The 19,968-nt window shown below is 49.2% G+C and overlaps 1 protein-coding gene and 1 long non-coding RNA gene across 39 annotated transcripts in view; one reads left to right on the top strand and one right to left on the bottom strand.

Moving 5' to 3' along the window:
- Positions 1–19,968, top strand: part of LRRFIP1 (LRR binding FLII interacting protein 1) — a 143,839-nt gene that overhangs the window by 48,782 nt on the left and 75,089 nt on the right. For 17 of the 38 annotated variants that reach the window (XR_012332902.1, XM_073807072.1, XM_073807071.1 and 14 more), the window contains exon 1: positions 8,109–8,496. The exons of 6 other annotated variants lie outside the window; for them this stretch is intronic. Coding sequence is in view for 25 of the 32 variants with exons in the window: in XM_073807072.1 (XP_073663173.1) it covers positions 8,380–8,496 (117 nt within the window). In the remaining 7 variants the exon portion in view is untranslated. Of the gene's footprint in view, positions 1–8,108; positions 8,497–8,795; positions 9,357–10,179; positions 11,059–19,968 lie in introns of those variants that run through there. 15 more of the 38 variants (XM_073807044.1, XM_073807048.1, XM_073807060.1 and 12 more) reach the window with 15 other exon arrangements.
- On the bottom strand, positions 6,969–8,668 carry LOC109548015 (uncharacterized). Its single transcript, XR_002173998.3, has 2 exons — positions 8,394–8,668; positions 6,969–8,111 (listed from the first exon to the last, which is right to left on the bottom strand). It is a non-coding gene; the product is annotated as an uncharacterized lncRNA (long non-coding RNA).

Genomic DNA, 19,968 nt, shown 5'->3' with positions numbered 1-19,968 from the left:
CTGTTGTGGCCTCTCCCGTTGCGGAGCACAGGCTCCGGACGCGCAGGCTCAGCGGCCATGGCTCACGGGCCCAGCCGCTCCGCGGCACGTGGGATCTTCCCGGACCGGGGCACGAACCCGCGTCCCCTGCATCGGCAGGCGGACTCTCAACCACTGTGCCACCAGGGAAGCCCGTGTTGAAATATTTCTGTCTTGATCATTATTTCTGTGCATGTTGAGCTGTGTATTTGTTGAGGTGACTTGTCTGTGTAAGTTGATAAGTCAGTGTCCTTCTACAGTGTGAGTGCCTTGGATGGAGACTGAAACCCTCTAGATCAGGGGTTCTCAACAGGGTTCTCTTTCCCTCCCAGAGGACATGTGGCCACGTCTGGAGACACCTTTGGTCATCCAGGTAGGGTGCAGAGCGTTACTGGCATCTAGTGGGTGGAGGCCAGGGATGCTGCCAGTCATCCTCTGATGCCCAGGACAGCACCCCAGCAAAGAATTACTTCACCCAAAATGTCAATAGTGCCGCTATTAAGAAACCCTGCTCTATAGTTATATTAGAGTTTCCTCATAAAGTCTCACCCCATATTTAATACAAACGCCTCAACAGGAGTGGGGATAAGAGGAAGGGGCTTCAGTGTAATCTGAGTAACTAAAGTCAAACCCACGGGTCAGAAGAGGCATTTGGAAAATCTACAATGGGCTTAGGGAACCACGCCCTTCCATGAAGGTAGGCGGGTCGAAGCTGCCCAGTGAGGTGGCAGGTATAAAGGTGCCTTTAATTGACCTCTCGGCTGGCACTCAGAGGTGACGTGCTCAGGAGTGGCTATTTGATCTCCTGCTTTTCCAGAATTTCCACTCTCACGCTAAACATGTCTCTCCAGATGGCTGTTCTTCGCTCTTCCTTAAACTTCATCTAAAATCTTCATTTTGCAAAGGTGAGGCTTTTATGTTCTATGTTAAGTCCGCTGGAGAGATACCTGGTTCATACGGATTGATGATAAAAAAGGTGCCCATAATCTGGTACTTTCCTGGAGGCTAGCAGTTGATGACTTTTCTTTGCCCTTTGTTTCAGGGGATGAAATGCAGAGGGGAAAACCCTTATTTAGGGTGTGGGCATGTGCGTTTAGTGCTGTGCTAAAGTGTGTTCCAGTCTTTATTTTCCTCTAGGAAACTTCATTTTCTTAGAAGGATTATTTTAGGGATGCTCTTTTAGAAATTTCTGTACCTTAGGTTGGAAGGTTGCTTACTTCTGACATTTCTGTCTGTCCTGAAGTCAGGTTGTCTTCAAGTCAAGCTGTTTAGTGGGAGTGCCTGGATTTTAAACCGTTGAATTCACCCTGTGTGCCCTCAACTTTCCCTGTTTGCTATGGGTACTGTTTAAATTTAGATTATAAACTGCTGTGTTCCCCACACTTCCTTTCTGTGACTGACATTTGTCCGTCACCTTTGTGGCCTGATGGATCTCTGGAGTTTTCAGCCAGCGGGGTAGAGACTTGTTTCATGGCTCTGATTGTTAGACACGTTCTATCTCTCCTAGAATGTTAAACTCATAGGCAAGATTACTGAGACCGGAGCCAAACAAATCGGTGAGAATCTAGAAGAAATTTTGCTTCTGTTTTTTTAACCATCATTTTATGTTCCTAAATATATTCTGAAGCATTTCGTGTATTTCTTAGCAGTGGGGTGTTCTGTTAGCTAGTGAGTACAGTTGTTGAAAGTAAAGCCTATTTTCCTTATTTTACTATCAATTCTGATCAAAAGTTTCTTAAATGGACTATTCTGAGTACATATATAGATATTTTTTCTTTGCATTAGGGTTGACTTACAGGGACTTTTCCAAGTCTTTTCCTATGTGATTGAGAAAATTGTAATGGATTTGAGTTGTTTTGTTCTCAATATTTTTAGAAAATAATTGGGTGGTATTTGCAGTGTGTTGTGTTCATGAAAAACAGGACTGGTTTTCCTAAGAGGTGCTTTATTGGAGGTGTTTGTGGCCATTTCCTTGGACACAATATATGGTGGTGGTGGTGGGGGGTTCTGTGATCATCTGGTCTGGTCTTAAGGGTCAACAGTTCTGAGGAATGGATTGAAAAAATGGCTGCATCCCTCCCCCCTCCAAGATTGCTGTGGACTTATTGCTGGACGCTTTTGGAGATGAACTTAATTCCAGAGTAAAATAAGTCAGAAATTATTTTAAATGTGGACAGATTTTACCCTGCGGCAGCATTATTGGGCCTTCTGGAGCCCCGTGGAAGGGCTCTGGGCTCAGGTACTGAAAATAGCATCACCCTGGCTGTACCAGAGGCGGCTGTCTGGTGGGTCCTTCAGTCTCTGCTCCTCCCAACCTTCGTCGTCCCTCAGTTCTGTGTCCACAGTCTCTGCACCAGGACTGTGCTTCTTGTTATCTGTCCTCTCCTGGCCACTTTGGTTTTCTCATCCCCATTTAGCTCAGAATCAGGCCAAATCCTGAAAGTCCAGAAATGCCCTCACCACTGTCCCTTAGTCAACAGTCTCCCACACGCCCACCCTGTTTTAGCTCAATCTCCGTTAACTCCCACTTTCCAGCCTCCAAACTGCCTCAAGTCTCTTCCATCCTTAAAAAAGACGGACGCGTGAACAAATCTCTCCCCACCCAAAACCTTCTTGATTCTGTCTTCCTCCGAGGCTGTAACGTGCCATTTATTTTGTGTGCATGAACCGTTGAAAATGCTTAAATGTAGAATTTCAATAAGAGGATACAATAGCCGGTGTTTTTCTAGTTGCAAATTAAAGCCTTTCTCGACCCTGGCCTCTCCACTCCATCTACCCTAACACCAGTATTCACGCCAGCCTTCTGAATAGTGGCTTCCAGAAGGCGCCTCTGATTTTCTGTTTCCCTAACGACCCGTCGTCTGTCTTGGCTTGTTCTTGACACTCTCTTATTCGTTAAATGTAGGAGTCCCCAGATTCCTTCCTTCAGCCTCTTTTCTGTTATATGCATGCTACCATTTTTATCACCACCTTAAACCGGTTCATACTGCTGGTGCCAAAGTGCCTGCTGGACACCTTCCTCAAGGCTTTCTGCCCCACTTCAAGTTCAGGGCAACCAAAACTCAAGCTCATCACCTTCCTTAGAAAATCCAAAGGGATTTTCAAAATATATACTAAATATATACTAAATGAAAAAAAAGTGGTGAATTGCTGCGTGCCAGGTAGTTATGCAAAAAAAAAATCCAAAAGTCATGCCGTTTTAAAAAGAGAGTTTCTATTCTCAGTTGCTACCAAAAATATAACATACTTAAGATCAATGAGAGTTAATGATAAACTATCAAAGTCCTCCATTTTCCTGGGAGAATCATCCATCCATCCATCCATCTGTGAGGTGAGCATCTGCTCCCTTTTTTTTTTTTTTTTTTTGGCGGTACGCGGGCCTCTCACTGTTGTGGCCTCTCCTGTTGCGGAGCACAGGCTCCGGACGCGCAGGCTCAGCGGCCATGGCTCACAGGCCCAGCCGCTCCGCGGCATGCGGGATCCTCCCGGACCGGGGCACGAACCCGCGTCCCCTGCGTCGGCAGGCGGACTCTCAACCACTGCGCCACCAGGGAAGCCCCTGCTCCCATTTTGGAAGAGCCCACTCAGAGTCTCTGGGGAGAGTGAGGACTCAGTCACAGGCAGCGGTGAGTAGGAAGTATGAGGCTGTAGGACACCCGGCACAGGGCGGGTGCTCAGCAAGCAGGAGCTGTCTGTACGCTAGAAACCAGCTCTCTTGCTTTCTAGCCACTCTTGCCCCCAATATTTCTGTCCACTGGAGGCAGGCAGGACCCAGGCCCGAGTGTCAAGTTCACCGTGGGCCTGATCTGGGCCGGCTGACTGTGGGGTACAGTTTTCTCTGTGAATGGCAGGCGGGGACTGGCTTCCTCATCTGATGTTCCTACCAGTGCCCTGGGTCATACCAGGAGAGCGAGCTACGGCCTGGACCTGGGTACGCGCACTGCTTTGCCAACACCCTTGGAGCAGGAGATGGGGTTATTGGTCCAGGTTCAGCCCAGGGAGACAGCCTGTCTGGTGACTGTCTGTTCCCAGTGAGGATCCCTGGGTGGCTGGGGGGAGGGAGCACCTCTGTGTCAGGCAGTGCACCAGATGCTAAGGGCTTGGACTTTTAGCAGGGACTTGGGTTAAAAACCTGACTTCACTCTGCCAGTGTGCATCTGTGGACGAGTTATACAACCTTTGTGGGCCTCCGTGTGTGTACACCTGCCTAAACCTCGTTTTATTGTACTTCACTTTATTGTGTTTCAAAGATACTGTGTTGTTTTACAAATAGAATGTTTGTAGCAACCTTGTATTTAAGAAATATGTTTCCTAAGGCTATAGGTGCCATAGACAGTGATTCCTCTGATGGGTCTGGGCACCTTCTACACACCATTAAGAACATTTGTGATTCACCAGAAGAGGTCCCAATATCAGCATTAACAGAAGTCGGGGAGAAGTTGATTCCAGCCCTCATGGGTGACTTTGAGGGGCTCAAGTCTTCGGTGGAGGAAGGGCTGGTGGTGGGAGCAGCAGGAGAGCCAGAATCAGAAGTGGGGCCTGAAGATGGGACCGAACTGCTGCCATCTCATGATAGAGCTGATGACTGAGGGATTTTGCTTCTTGTGGATTTGCTATGAAAGTGGTTTCCTGAGATGGCATCTGCTCCTGTGAAGATGCTGTGAAGATTGTTGAAATGTCGACAAAGGAGTTAGAATATTTCATCAACTGAGTTGATAAAGCAGTGGCAGGGTTTGAGAGGAAGGACTCCAAATTTTGAAAGAAGTGCTACTGGGGGTAAAATGTTATCAAACAGCATCGCGTGCTACAGAGAAATCGTTCGTGAGAGCGAGAGTCACTCGATGCAGTGAACTTCATTGTCTTATTTTAGGAAATCACTGCCGCCGCCCTAGCCTTCAACACCCACCACCCTGATCAGTCAGCAGCCACCAGCACAGAGGCGGGACCCTCCCCCAGCAAAAAGATTATGGCTTGCTGAAGGCTCAGACTGCACCAGTGTGGGCCCAGGGTCTTTATATAAAGAGCTGTGAGGTCAATGACAGGTTCAGTTTTCCCTTCTTTAGGTCAAGATCCCACTTCTAGCAGGTGGACTCTATTTCCAGCCCCTTCCAAGCTGCTGGGCAGCCACTGACCTGCAAGCACCTAGTCACCGTTTAAACCCAGGGACTCTGTCCTGAGAGGCACCTTAGGTTTTGTGGCAGCTTCTGTCTCGGGCATCCCTAAAAGCCACGATGGTTGTGGTGCTCTGAGCCCCCTCAACAGAAATGTAATGTCGAAAATCTCAGAAGCAGTTCTCTGACGTGCAATAAGGTTACACGCAGGCACTTAATTTCTTAAGGGAGCCCCTAGAAGAGAACAGAAGGTAAGGAGAATGATCTAATGGTGCTCTGGGAACTCAGACTCATAGCTAACCAGCAAATGCCACAACATTTAACCACTTTGGGGTCGCACCCGAACATGGTTTACTGGTCTTCGTGGTGCTGGGCTGCTTCTGGGTTCACCAGCTTTGCCGCCTGCTGTGGTCGATGCTGAGTGCTAGAGCAACGGAGACAAACCCTTCCAGGATGTAGCACAAGGTAGAGGGCGCCGTGGTTCCTGGCTGCACCCCTAGTGAATAACCCACACAAAACCAGTTTCCAGATCCCAGCCATAACAGCTGTTTTGCATGAACGTGAATTCCCAGCCATACTGATTACAGCGGCATAAACATCTCTGTGTTGCTGCTACAAACAGTGAGCTTACATGTATGTTGTAACCTTATACGGATCCTTCTGACTAATATAAAAACCACTTCATATTATAAAGCTGGTTCATGAAGGGATTACCCAGATTTGCACGGCACCTTTCAGTTTACAAAGCATGCCACACAGGCACACCTCGGAGACATTGTGGGCTCGGCTCCAGTCCACCGCAGTAAAGTGCTTATCACAATAAAGGGAGTCACACGAGTTTTACGGCATCCCAGAGCATATAAAAGTTATGTTTGGGGGCCTCCCTGGTGGCACAGTGGTTGAGAGTCCGCCTGCCGATGCAGGGGACACGGGTTCGTGCCCCGGTCCGGGAAGACCCCACATGCCGCGGAGCGGCTGGGCCCGTGAGCCATGGCCGCTGAGCCTGCGCGTCCGGAGCCTGTGCTCCGCAATGGGAGAGGCCACAACAGTGAGAGGCCCGCGTACCGCATAAAAAAAAAAAAAGGGGGGGGGGATGGAGACTGCCTGGGAAGGGGCTTCCTAAGGGGCCCTTTTCACTAGAGAGCTACTTATGTCAAAATGAACAGAAGGCAACTAGACCCTCTACACTTTGTTCTGGGGCCCCGGGGTCTAAGTAACACCAAGAAGTGTGAATTCAGCACCATTTAAAATACAGACTGACATTTCCCTACAGCTGGGACAGGTCTGAGCCATCTTCACGGTATGGCTGGGCTGGAACACATGTCAGAACATAGAGGCCTCTCATCTAGAAGGATGTTAGCAAAGCAGTTTTCTCTAATTTGCTACTGCTTAGTAGAATCAGCAATCTCTTGTGCCTTTACTATCATTTTATTGTTGGTATTGTTAGTTTGTTCCTGGGAATAAAACTGGTCAACCAGTTGCTTCTCCCTCCACGATAGTGCCCTCCAGCCAGGCCCTCTCACAGCTTTCGTGGAGGCTGTGGGTTTGTTGTCTTCTCCGGGGCTACCCACAATCTCTCCCGGTTCTCAGCCATTTAAACCTGTCGTTGCCCAGCTTCCTTCCTGCTGCAGAGAAGGGCAGGAAGGCCTGGGCGCCTGGAGGCCAGGAGAAGAGAGCGGGCTGAGGAGCAGCAAGGCGGCTCCCCTGACTGTGCTCAGTGGGGGTCCTCCCCTCCGCCCTGGGCGCTTTCATTATCACTGTCATGTTTCAGATGAGACTCGAGACACAGGGGCTCCATAACTTAGTCATGATCCCACAGTAAGTGGCAGAGGCAAGAACTGAGCCAGATGGTTTAATTCCAGAGCCACCTAACCCCTTCCCTATGTGGTTTTCACAAAACTGGTAAGTAGCCATTGGACGGCCACCTGGGAGCTGGGGAGGGTGCAGGTGTCTACAGGCATTGCCCTGTGACAGTCAGGACAAAAGAAGCCTGTTCCCTGTGCCCTGCTCAGGGAGATGTGGGCATAAGGTTCCAGGTGGCAAGAAGCTCTAGAATTTGCTTATCTAGATCAGAATATTCAAACTGAAGACTCCCAGAAGGCCGTTTGATTAACTGGCTATCATTCTCATCTGTGGAGCTCTTAACTAAAATCATCTTTGCTTTCCACCATAGATTCCCTAAGTCCCGTACTTGTTTATGTAGAACAGCTTAAAATTATTTTTGCCAACTAGTTTAACTCTATAGAATCAAGAACTGTAATGCACTGACGTATTTTAAAAGTGTTATAGCGAGAAAACAAGGTATTAAAGGTACGCATTTCCATCTTTGAAAATTATTCTTGCCAACCTGACGCTGCTATCCATCGAGGCCTGGCGCTGTGTTCCCGCTCATCAAAGTGGAAACCTTCTGTTTCTCCCGCAGAGGCCACTTTGGGTCTTTACTCGGCCTTGCTTTTCTGCTGTCCCTACTCTCTCCTAGGTTAGGACCTCGGTCCCTCAGAACCTTCTCTGTTCCCCACCCCGCTACGCCCCCCGACACATACACCCTTCCTTCCAGAGCCCCCTGCCCTGAAGCCAGAGTGGGAAGGCGAGTGCACACGGGCCTTGCGCTAACGTGTTACCGAGGAGGAGGTGAGTGGGGCAGAGTGGGGAACTGGGGGACTGTAACATTAAATGTATATTTGCGGTCTGTCGAGGATTTCGCTGGAGCCGCCTTTGCAGAGAATTAGGGGCGGGGAGGTGGTCTTTCTGAGAACGGCCTCCGAAAACGTGCCCCCAGGGTATGGGCAGGAAGGGCCCGGGACCGCCTGGACGCAGGGTAGGAGGCCGGGCGGGGCGCGGAAAGCTTCCAGGCGCCACAGGCAGCGGGCTGGGCCGGGGCAGGTTGGCATTCCGATGAAAATCTGCGTCGCTTCCTGCCCGTCGCTTCTGCTTCGGCCTGGCGAGGTCAGGAGACGTTTCGTTGCTTTGCATGTAGAACTGCTAAAGAACGAGCGACGCGAGTTCTGCGGCTGGAGGAGGCGCGTGCTGGGCGGCCGGGGCCCCGTCCCGCCGCTGGACGCTCCTCTCCACGCCCTCCCCGCGCGGCGCCCGGCGGCGACCTCGGATCGGCCCTTGCCCCGCACGACCTCCCGCCGGATCCCTGGCCGGTGCAGCCCCCCGGCTCTGAGACGCCGCATCCGCGCCAAACCGCGTTCTTCTGCCGCCTATTGCGGAGGGGGAGGCAGGCGGGGCCGCACCCGGCCCTCGGATGCTTGCTCTTACCCCCGCGGGCCGCGCGGTGTGGTCGCCCTGGAAGCCGGCCCTTTCTCCGGGTGACGCGTTAGCTGGGTACCCCGACCAGCAGGTGCTGCGGGACTCGGGCGAGGTAATCGCGTCCGCTGAAGCTCACTTCGGCCTGAATTTGGAGAACACCTTGGGGCGGGAGCGCAGCACCGACGGCAAGGGGGCCGGGGGCGGGGTCTGAGGGGCAATCCGCCCCACCCCTGCGCGGGCCCCGCCCCGGGGGCCCCGCCCCGCTCTGGCTCCTCCACCAGAGGACCCCGCCCCTCGCGCAGAACCCTCCCCCGCGCAGGCTCCTCCCCGGGGCGACCCAGGCCACGCGCGGGCGCCTCCCCACTCCTCCCCGGTCTTCCGAGGCCTCTCAGCTCTCCCTCTCTCGGCGGCTGGGTGGGCGGCCGACGGGGGCTGTGGGCGGGGCCGGCTACGGTCTTTTTTCCCCACCGCCTTTCGGGTGGGGGGCGGAGGAGGGCTGGGTGATGATTAATAACCGCGCCGCTGGGGCGCGGGGAGGAGCGCTCGCTGAGAACGGGCCGGGCGGGGTGCGTGGTGGAGCGCGGGCGGGACGCTTGTGGGAGGAGGGCTGGGGGCGGCCCCAACTGCTCTTCTCCCGGGTGCCGCCACCCCAGGCCCGCGGGCTCCCGGGCTCCGCCACCTGCGCCCCGCCCCTTCGGCCGCACTCCAGCCCCGGAACAGCGGACGCGCGACCCCGCCTTGGGAAGGGCGAGGTTCCCGTCCCGACGCGCGGATTTGTCTCTGGGCAGTAGCCCCGCCGTTCTCGGCATGTGGCTGCGCTGAGAGCCGGCCCGCTCGCGGATCCGGGGAGCCGGGCGTTGGCTCCCTTTCCCTGCTGTGTGAGAAGGTGGACCTGCAGCCGGCAGGATGACCAACCCTGCGGCCGCGCAGAACCAGGAAATTGACTGTCTGAGCCCAGAAGCTCAGAGACTGGTAAGAAGAAAACACATTTTCGAAACTTTTGGTTCTGATTGCCAGTGTTTGGTCCTTATTGATGTTCTAGGAGCCAAGGGCAGGCGGCACCTTCCGCCGCAATCATCTGTGCCCGGGGAGGTGTGGGGCTGCCTCGCCTGGCCGGGGACCCCCTTAAACGAACGTCCCCACGCGAGCATGGGCGGGGGCTGGTGGCCTGCTCTCGGTTCAGTTCGCGGCTCGGTGTGCACTGCCCCCCCGCCTTGCGCTCTGGAAAGCACATTTCCCTGGGCAACGCCCCTCAGCAGGACGGAAAGGAACTTCGTCTGGTCCCCTCTGCCCGCAGTTACGGCCTTTTGACGGGCTCTGCCCAGCTGCGTGACTCGGCCGCGGATCCAGCCGAGGTGTGAGACCTGCGCGTGGTCTAGAGTTTCGCTCAGAGCTTCTAGTTTGATGTTTTACAAAATACAGTACCTAGGAACTGGTGCCCAGAGGCGGTGCCCTCGCTCTGAGGCTGGCGCCCCCAGTGGCTGGGTGGCTTGGAGCACTTACCCTGCGCTGGACCTTAGAACCAATGCGTTGCACCCGGTTTCTCTAGTTCCCCCAAGGACCCCAGTTCCCAGATCCACTTTGACTGGTCTCCTGGGGTCACCGGGTCCGAAGGGGATCCTCCCTCTGGGGGATTTTGCAGTTATCCGGCTCAGCACCCAGCGTTGGAACCATGGATGTGGGAGTAGTTTGGCGTTAAAATCGGGCAGGGGGTGAGGTGGGGAAGGTTAGTAACTACCCCTTTTCATGTGGCTTGTGGTTGATGATGAATGGGAATATTTAAAGGTGAAAGGGCGTAGTTTGGAAAAGAAGCACATCATTAAGTTAGTACCGCAGACAGGGAGAGAGACTCTAGATTTCCACTTTATCCGGCCTGTGTGGAACCTTGATAAAAGTGTGAACCCCAAATAATCACTCCTTCAGCAGGTAGGAATTAGTCACCTACTGAGTGTTTGTGGAGGATTCAAGATGAATAAGACTGCCTTGCCCTGAGCTTCCCGGTCAACACCAGAGAGGAGTGTAGAAATAGATTCTGATGAATACACGCTTGAAAATGACACTCCTTGCTGAGGACAGGCGGGTGGGTATTTTTAAGGTCCTCGTTAGTGTGCTCCTCTGACCTGACATAATGTTCCACCCCTGGACCAGGCCTTTGGAGCTGGTTCCTACCCCTTAACCTACTTGGGAACCTACAGAGAGATCCTTGAATCACCATCAGGGAAGGGCCCTTGGAGGAAAGAAGGATGGGAACGCCGCTGAGAGATGCCCAAGCTCCCGAGGAGCCGCCTAGGCAAACCATAGATGGCAAGAACAGGCTGATGTTAATCCTGGGCAAGATCTGAGCTCAGAGGAATGAACTGCTGGGCAAGGAGAAGAAAAGAGTGACCATGGAGAACAGGATGTGAGGAAGGGAGCGCCAGGCCCTCAGAGGCAGGAGTAGAAATAACACCTGTCGCCCGAAGGCGCTGGCTGCACGCTCTCATTAACCCTTAACTTAACCCTGGGACTGGATCTGGTCGAGATGCGTGCTTCACAGAGATGCTGCTGGGAGCTGGTGACAGGAGAGACGGGGACAGCTGCCGAGTGAGGAGGTGCTCGGTGGGCACAGCCCACCTCCTACCCCGAGTTCCAGGATCCAGTAAGCTCTGAAAATCAGAAGTTGTTTCTCTTTTTTGTAAGTTGTCATCAGGATTCATTTGGCGGTGATGGGAGGCTCTTCGCGGCCCCCAAGTCTCATCTTATTGTAGGTATCTGTGCCAAGGTCCCCAGGTCCCATTTGGCCGATGGGAGGCTATTTTCAGTCTTTATTCTTCTCAGTGTGAATATTCGTACATTTCTCTGCAGCCCTGTTAAGTTTCTTGATTAAGGGCTGTTACTCTGGGTTGTTACAGAATATATGGTGTATGCATCTTGTTACCTTTCTAAAATCCAAAAATGTTGAATTCTGAAACACATTTGGTCCTAGGGGTTTTCAGTAATCAATTGTGAACTTGCTCAAGTAAATAGCAGCAAAAACTTTTTTAGAGTAGGACTGTTTTTTGAGGTTAATGGTTGAAAAGGAAACCGTTGGGCTTCCCTGGTGGCGCAGTGGTTGAGAGTCCGCCTGCCGATGCAGGGGACACGGGTTTGTGCCCCGGTCCGGGAGGATCCCACGTGCCGCGGAGCGGCTGGGCCCGTGAGCCATGGCCGCTGAGCCTGTGCGTCCGGAGCCTGTGCTCCGCAACGGGAGAGGCCACAACAGTGAGAGGCCCGCATACAGCAAAAAAAAAAAAAGGAAAGGAAACCGTTGCTGAAGGACCAGTGGGGTGGGGTGGGGTGTGTCAGAAGGAGTCGCTCAGCAGCCACCCTGGGCGGTAGTGTTCCAGCGGGAGAACGGTGGGCATTTCAGATTGGCTTGTGCTGGCTTGTGTTCTGTGCCCAGAGACCCTGTGTCCCGGGAACAGGGGTCACCAGGGGAGGAGGAGGGCTGGGGCCACCTGGGTGTGAGGCCAGAGCTGGGGTTGGCAGGAGGAGATGGACTTGTCCAGCTCCATCTCATGGGGCAAAGAAAAAAGCAGGATCCGAGCAGGAAGTCCAGGCTCCTTGCAGGAGAGGACGGCGTAGAAACCATGTTTCTTTAACTTTTGTAACTTCCCCATGTTCCTGCCGGGTTGTGTCACCTCTGGAAGTTTTCCACATACTGATTAGCACTAAGTCCTCACAGACGACCAGCCCCATTCTGAGAGAGGCTATCAGGGTAGAACGTGAACCCCCAAGTCTCATCTTACTGTAGGTACCAGTGCGCAGGTCCCCAGGTCCTGGTGGCGAGGGGACATGTGGATGAACGGGGGTGGGTGAACACAGTGCTGGGGGGCCGACCCTGCTGGGCTCAACAGGAGACCTTTGAGCATTGGAATCATGGTTTGCTTTAGACGAATCGTTTTCCCAAACAGTTAAGATATAAAAACAGTAAGTTAGTTCTTTCCTCATAGTAGTAAGAGTGTCCCACTAGGGCAAAGATGGAGACTGAACTTCCCTTTTTCTTTAAGGGTTAGTTTCTGTTCAGCCTGAGCTAGTATCAAAGTAGTGGAAGCCTCCTTAGCAAACTTCTTGTAAACCCTGCCGTCTAAACTGCCACTTACAGTGAGCACAGGAAATCGAGTTATTTATAGCAGCTGAAGTGTTTTCAGGCAAAGTTGATTGGTGTATTACCTGATTAGAGTGAGGTTCTTATCTGGTTTCTACAGAATTATGAGGCCACGAGTTGGTGCGGTGTGTTTGCCCCTCAAAAGGCAGCGTTCAAGAGGAAATTCTTATCCCTGAAAAATCAGGCTGTGTGACTCAGCAAAGGAAATGTGGTGGTGTTTTTTTTCCCGGAACCCACAGACTTTAGTTATTTATTTATTTATTAAACATCTTTATTGAAAGGAAATGTTTATGACTAGTTACTCATATGCCAGTGTTTCCGAAATATCTGATCATATTTAAAAGTTTTAATCTTGGAGCCCCATTGGCCATAAGGTTCGAAATGCTAACCTGTTAAGGCAGTAAGCCTGTGACATCTCACTGTATGTTAGACGTGGGTCAGGGAGAAGAGGAACTTTTATTTACTTTACTGCTTTTACTCTGGGCCACCCAAATTTTACTCTGTGTGTGTGTGTGTGTTTTAAAGCAGCTTATTTCCATATTTTCATGGAATGGATTTACCAGAACTTTCATTATTCAGACAGTCTAGATAAAATTAAGTAAATGAACTTCGTCTGAGTTAAACAAAGCACTATTTTGACTCCATCCAAGATTAAGTGATTCAGAATTGCCATGTGCTTGACTGCATACCACCACTAAAATCCCCTTTCTGCGCCTCATGTATTCATTTGGGGGAGGGCCAGAGTTTCAAGTGGTTTTCTCCTTAATACTGTAACTTGACAACTTTAAAGCCATATAAATAGTTTCGTTTGGACGCTAAAGTACAACTACTCTAGTTGTAGTTTAAATGACTATAAGGAAGATTTACTTTTCGTTTTAACTAAAATGTTTCATTTATATGTTTGTGTAATAGAGCTTATCAAAGCAACATCTTTTCTTTCTTTTTTTTTTTTTTTTTTTTGCGGTACACGGGCCTTTCACTGCTGTGGCCTCTCCCGTTGCGGAGCACAGGCTCCGGACGCGCAGGCTCAGCGGCCATGGCTCACGGGCCCAGCCGCTCCGCGGCATGAGGGATCCTCCCAGACCGGGACACGAACCCGTGTCCCCTGCATCGGCAGGCGGACTCTCAACCACTGCGCCACCAGGGAAGCCCCTAAAGCAACATCATTTCTGATCCTGACATCTGTTTTATTATCTCTGGCCAGTGGGTGTGTAATCTTCCTGTGGGAAGAGAAGTAGGAGTGGGCTTTTGTTGCGGGTGGGGAGTCTCCCCCTGCCTCCTCTGGCATTCCCCCAGCACTCTTTCTCCTGGTGAGTGCTTCAGCATGCTTGTCTTCTCCTGCTGCTTTCAACCTCCTGTGAGCTGAATTCACACTGTCGTCATAGAAGACACTGTGTAGGTAGTAACAGTAGGTAGCATCTCCCAACCCCCTGCCGTGTCAGCCCTGTTAAGTGTTTTCTGTAGAAGTCTTCCCTCCCCCCTTGCATAACCTCAGCGGTGGTTTGGTTATTTCCACTTACACATAAAGAGAAAACGGGCTCAGAAAGTTCAGGGGACTTTCCCAAGGCCACACAGCCAGCAGGCAGTGGGGGCCAGTTCAGACCCAACCCTGCTGGTTCAGCGCTGGTGCTGGTGATGTCACCACCATACACGATGCTCGGGCAGGGTCCGGCAGGCAGTCAGCGAGCATCATTGCTCTTGTCAGGCTCTCTTTTGCAGCCCTGGGGCCTCACAACCCCAGTATCAGGGCTGAAGGGTTTCTTTTTACTAAGGCAGCCTGTTAGGACACAAGACCTTGCTTCGGAGTGCATACTGAGAAGTCTTCATTTGATTAACGTTTCCTTTCTATTTCTGGTAGTTTTTCAGACAAAAGCACACTCAATGAATTGTATTTTTTCTGAGTAAGGAGAGGCATAGTAGAAATGACAGAGCTGCAGAAATTTTCATCTTTCTGTTTTTCATACCGTACCAGCTTTTTAGCTGTCACTTGTGTCAAGCCATGCCGGGAGCTGCTGGGCGCCAGCCTCATTCCTGCATGCTGTACGGCTCCTACCACCATACAGACAGACAAGCTTGTTGAGGATGGAAATGACGCCTTCTGGCTCTTTCCTAGCTGGTTCCAGGAGAATCACTTGAGCATAGGAAAGGCTGTCAGTAGTTGTGTGCTGCCTACGTGGGAAAGTGTGGAGCTGCTGGAGGGTCCAGCCTTATTCTGAGAAGGAACAGTGTTAGTGTTTTGTGTCACCTTAAAGGCGTGGAGTTTGCAAGGAAGACCCTGAGTGGAGCAGGTGAAGTGAAGGGTATGGAGCCCAGAGGCATTGGCTGGAGGGAACCTGTCACCTGGAGAGCTGCACAGGGGAGGCCAGGCTGCTCTTACCTGTCACCCGTCGGTCCTGTCGGTCACACACAAGGTTATTTGTGGCCATCACGCCCTTGCTTTTTACTCCAGTATGTTGAAGGCAGTGTGAACATCACTGATCTCAGAAAAACATTTTAAATGTATTAACAAGAGAATTTATCTGCGTGGAAGGTACTGTGCACGCTTTTTATTCATCAGCTTGATGGATCGTTGTGGGTCGATGGATCAGCTTGTGGGTCGTTGTTAAGCCTGAGATTGTGTTGTGAAGTTTGAATAGGTAAATGTTATTGGTCTGCTGTCGATAAAGGAACGTGAATAATTTTGTTCCTGATTAAAATGTTTGTTATTCTGGTATGTTTTTCTGAGAAGCAAAGTCAGGAGATTTCCAGTAGCAAAATGGGGAAAGAGAACTCTATGGACAGTCTCAGGGTGCAAAGAATTCACCCCAGTGTAGAGACATAGCATTTCAGAGGCAAAGGGAGCACCCAGAGATCACGTCACCTGGTCCCCTTGCCCCCGGTATTGAGGGCTAGTGTTCAAAAGTGATGCAGTTTGTCCAAGTTCACATAATGGGTCAGCAACAGAGCCAGCGCTGGTAGTTTGGTCTCGAGACCCCTCTCTGGACAGTCTCTGTCTTCGGAAACTCAGGGCCCCGCTGAGAACACCACAGTCACAGCCGCAAGAGGTAGCTTTTCCACCTGGTCCCCCACGAGCCAGCCCCTCACAAGCAGTGACGTAAAGTGGCCTTGCGAGGTAAAGGCTTCTTTGAAGGCTGCTGTTCTATCATAAAATTCCGTGATCATTTTACAGTCCGTAACTCACCTGATTTGATTTTGATGGAAACATAGTGTTTTAAATAACCAGTTAAACTTTAGTCCTTAACTTTATGTCCTCCAAATCGTCAAGTAAAATTGATAACGTGTCTTGTTTATTTTGTGGCTTAAGCACTGGCCCCCAGACCTGTGCCCTGAACCTGTGCCTGGGCTGTTTCAACAAGCATGGCTGTGCAGTAGCGGGGTTCATTCCCCCTCATCCCCCCCCGAAGTTTTAAAACTGTGGTTTGCAGCTCTGTCAGACCCAGTGCCCCTTTTTTATAACAAGTTCTTAACATCCTTATTACTAACCTGAAATGAAGTTCCTAGGTGGTACAGTCTTCCTTCACACATAATTTCAGGTCAATATAATGTTTTAACTGTAACATTAAAAAGAAATAAAATGAAAGTAAATTGCGGTGACAGAACGTGAATATTGAGAGTAACTCTTGGGAAGGTTCTGAACAAAGCCGTGTATGATCTTCCCTTGACTTCCATGCAGATTGCATTCCTGGAATATTCAGTGTATGTTAAAACTACTCAGAATGTATTTTGAATTTATAAGTGAGTTGGAATGAATTTGTAGGTCTGAAAGTCATAATGTGGTTTTTCTATCTGCCTGAGCAGCCAATGGGGAAGTTCCTCATTGTGTGGGCCTGTCTGAGTACAGGATGGTTGGCATACCACGCCCTGCCCCTAAATGCCATTAGTCCCCTCCTCCAGTCAGTGTGACTTCCCAGCACCCCCCCCCAGCAGTTCCAGAATTGCCCTCTCAAGCGTTGGCACTTCCCCCATTGACAACTGTCACCCCAAAGTGCCTTCTTCTCCGTGGCCATCATAATTACAGTCATGGCTGTAAAGAGCAGGCCCCCTCGTGGGGGAACTTATCGTGATTGCCTGAGCGAGGGGTTTGGAAAGATGAGATGTTGAGAGTGGAGTAAAATGCACGTGGCAGCTGAGGGACACGGGGGCCGTGGACACATGTGGTACAGAGGCCAGGATCGCCACTGTTTCTGAGCTGCCAGCTGGTATACGCTCCCTCTCCTGTTCCTGCCTGTGCAGGAGAACACATTGCCCAGTCTGCTTGGTTGCTTTGAACAGCAGACTATTTTTAGAATCTACTGCATATGAGGAATTGGGGGTTTACATAGAAAACAGAAGTTGGTAGCGGTTGCCACTTCCTGTAGCAAAGTCAACTCAGGAAAATAATTAAGATCAGAGAGGAAATAAATAAAATAGAGATTAAAAAATAGAAAAGATCAATAAAAGCAAGAGCTGGTTTTTTAAAAAGATAAACAAGATCAACAAACCTCTAGGCAGGCTCACCAAGAAGAAAAGAGGGAGGACCCAAATAAACAAGATAAGAAATGAAGGAGAAGAAATAACAACTGAGACCACAGAAATACAAAGAATCGTAAGAGAATACTATGAACAGTTACGTGCCAACGAACTGCACAACCTCGAAGACATGGACAAGTTTCTAGAAACATACAGCCTGCCAAAACTGAGTCAGGAAGAAACAGCTAATTTGAACAGACTGATTACTAGAAGTGAAATAGAATCTGTAATTAAAAACAAAAACAAAAAACAACCTCCCTGCACACAAAAGTCCAGGACTAGATGGCTTCACATGGGAATTCTACCAAATATACAAGGAGGAACTTATTATAGGTATCCTTCTCAAACTATTCCAAAAAAATTGAAAGGAAGAGGGAACACTCCCAAATTCATTCTATGAAGCCACCACCACCCTGACACCAAAACCAGACAAAGACACTACAAAAAAAACAAAATTGCAGGCCAATATCTTTGATGAATATAGATGCAAAAATCCTCAACAAAATATTAGCAAACTAAATACAACAATACATAAAAAAGATCATACACATAATCAAGTCGGATTCATTCCAGGGTGGCAAGGATGGTTCAACATACGCAAATCAATCAATGTGATACACCACATCAACTAAAGGAAAGACAGAAACCACATGGTCATCTCAATAGATGCAGAAAAAGCATATGACAAAATTCAACATTCCATTCATGATAGAAACTCTCACCAAAGTGGTTATAGAGGGGACATATCTCAACATAATAAAAGCCATTTACGACAAACCCACAGCCAACGTAATACTCAGTAGTGAAAAGCTGAAAGCCTTCCAGCTAAATTCAGGAAAAGGATAAGGATGCCCACTCTCACCACTTCTATTCAACATAGTATTGGAAGTCCTAGTCATAGCAACCAGACAAGAAAAAGGAATACAAGGTATCCGAATTGGAAGGGAAGAGGTAAAATTGTCACTATTTGTAGATTAGATGATACTCTGTATAGAGAACCCTAAAGTCTCCACACAGAAACTGTTAGAACTAATAAATGAATTCAGCAAGGCAGCAGGATACAAGATTAACATACAGAAATCTGCTGCATTTCTTTACACTAATAAGGAAATATCAGGAAGATAAAGTAAAAAAAAATCTTGTTTAAAATCACGTCAAAATAAATACCTAGGAATAAACTTAACCAAGGTGATAATAAAAGTTATCTGCTGGGGCTTCCCTGGTGGCGCAGTGGTTGAGAGTCAGCCTGCGATGCAGGGGACACAGGTTCGTGCCCCGGTCCGGGAGGATCCCACGTGCCACGGAGCGGTTGGGCCCGTGGGCCATGGCCGCTGAGCCTGCGCATCCGGAGCCTGTGCTTTGCGATGGGAGAGGCTACAGCAGTGAGAGGCCCACGTACGGAAAAAAAAAAAAAAAAAAAATTATCTGCTGAAAATTATAAAATGTTGATTAAGGAAACTGAAGATGATTCAAAGAAATGGAAAGATATCCCATGCTCTTGGACTGGAAGAATTAATATTGTTAAAATGGTCACACTACCCAAAGCAATCTACAGATTCAATGCAATTCCTATCAACATACCCATGACACCATACCCATAGAACTAGAACACATCATCCTAAAATTTATATGGAATCAAAGAAGGCCCAGAATTGCCAAAGCACTTCTGAGGAAAAACAACAAAGCTGGAGGCATAACCTTACCAGACTTCAGACAGTACTACAAAACTACAGTAATCAGAACAGCGTGATATTGGCACAAAAACAAACATATAGACCAATGGAACAGAATAGAGAGCCCATAAATAAACCCACACACTTACGGTCAATTAATCTACAACAGAGGAGGCAAGAGTATACAGTGGAGAAAAGACAGTCTCTTCAACAAGTGGTGCTGGGAAAACTGGACAGCTGCATGTAAATCAGTGAAATTAGAACACTCCCTCACACCATATACAAAAATAAACTCAAAATGGTTTAAAGACTTAAATATAAGACATGACACCATAAAACCCCTAGAAGAGAACATAGGCAAAATATTCTCTGACAAATTATAGCGAAATTTTCTTAGATCTCCCAAAAGCAGTCTCCCAAGGCGAAAGAAATAAAAGGAAAAATAAACAAATGGGAACTAATTAAACTTAAAAGCTTTTGCACAGCAAAGGAAACCATAAACAAAAGGAAAAGACAGCCTACGGACTGGGAGAAAATACATGCAAAGGATGCGGCTGACAAGGGCTTAGTATCCAAAATATACACACAGCTCATACAGCTCAATAAAACAAACAACCCAACCAAAATATGGACAGAAGACCTAAATAGACATTTCTTCAAAGAAGACATACAGATGGCCAACAGGCATGTGAAAAGGTGCTCAACATCGCTAATTACTAGAGAAATGCAAATTAAAAGCACTATGGGGTATCGCCTCACACCAGCCAGAACTGCCATCATTAAAAAGTCTACAAATAGTAAATGCTGGAGGGGATGTGGAGAAAGGGGAGCCCTCCTGCACTGCCGGTGGGGATGTAAGTTGGTGCAGCCACTATGAAGGTTCCTTTAAAAACCAAAAATAGGGAGAGGCCACAACAGTGAGAGGCCCGCGTACTGAAAATAAACAAAAAAAAACAAAAAACCAAAAATAGAGTTGTCATATGATCCAGCAATCCCACTCCTGGGCATATATCCAGAAAAGACAAAAACTCTAATTCAGAAAGATACATGCACCCCACTGTTCATAGCATCACTATTTACAGTAGCCAAGATATGAAACAACCTAAATGTCCATGGACAGAGGAATGGATAGAAGATGTGGTGTATATACACAATGGAATATTACTCAGCCATAAAAAAGAATGAAATAATGCCATTTGCAGCAACATGGAGGGACCTAGATATCGTCATACTTAGTGAAGTCAGACAGAGAAAGACAAATACCATATGATGTCAC

The sequence above is a fragment of the Tursiops truncatus genome, chromosome 7 (genome assembly GCF_011762595.2).
Source record: "Tursiops truncatus isolate mTurTru1 chromosome 7, mTurTru1.mat.Y, whole genome shotgun sequence".
Classification (NCBI taxonomy): domain Eukaryota; kingdom Metazoa; phylum Chordata; class Mammalia; order Artiodactyla; family Delphinidae; genus Tursiops; species Tursiops truncatus.
Note: the sequence above shows the minus strand (reverse complement) of the source record. Positions and strands in the feature narration are given on the sequence as shown.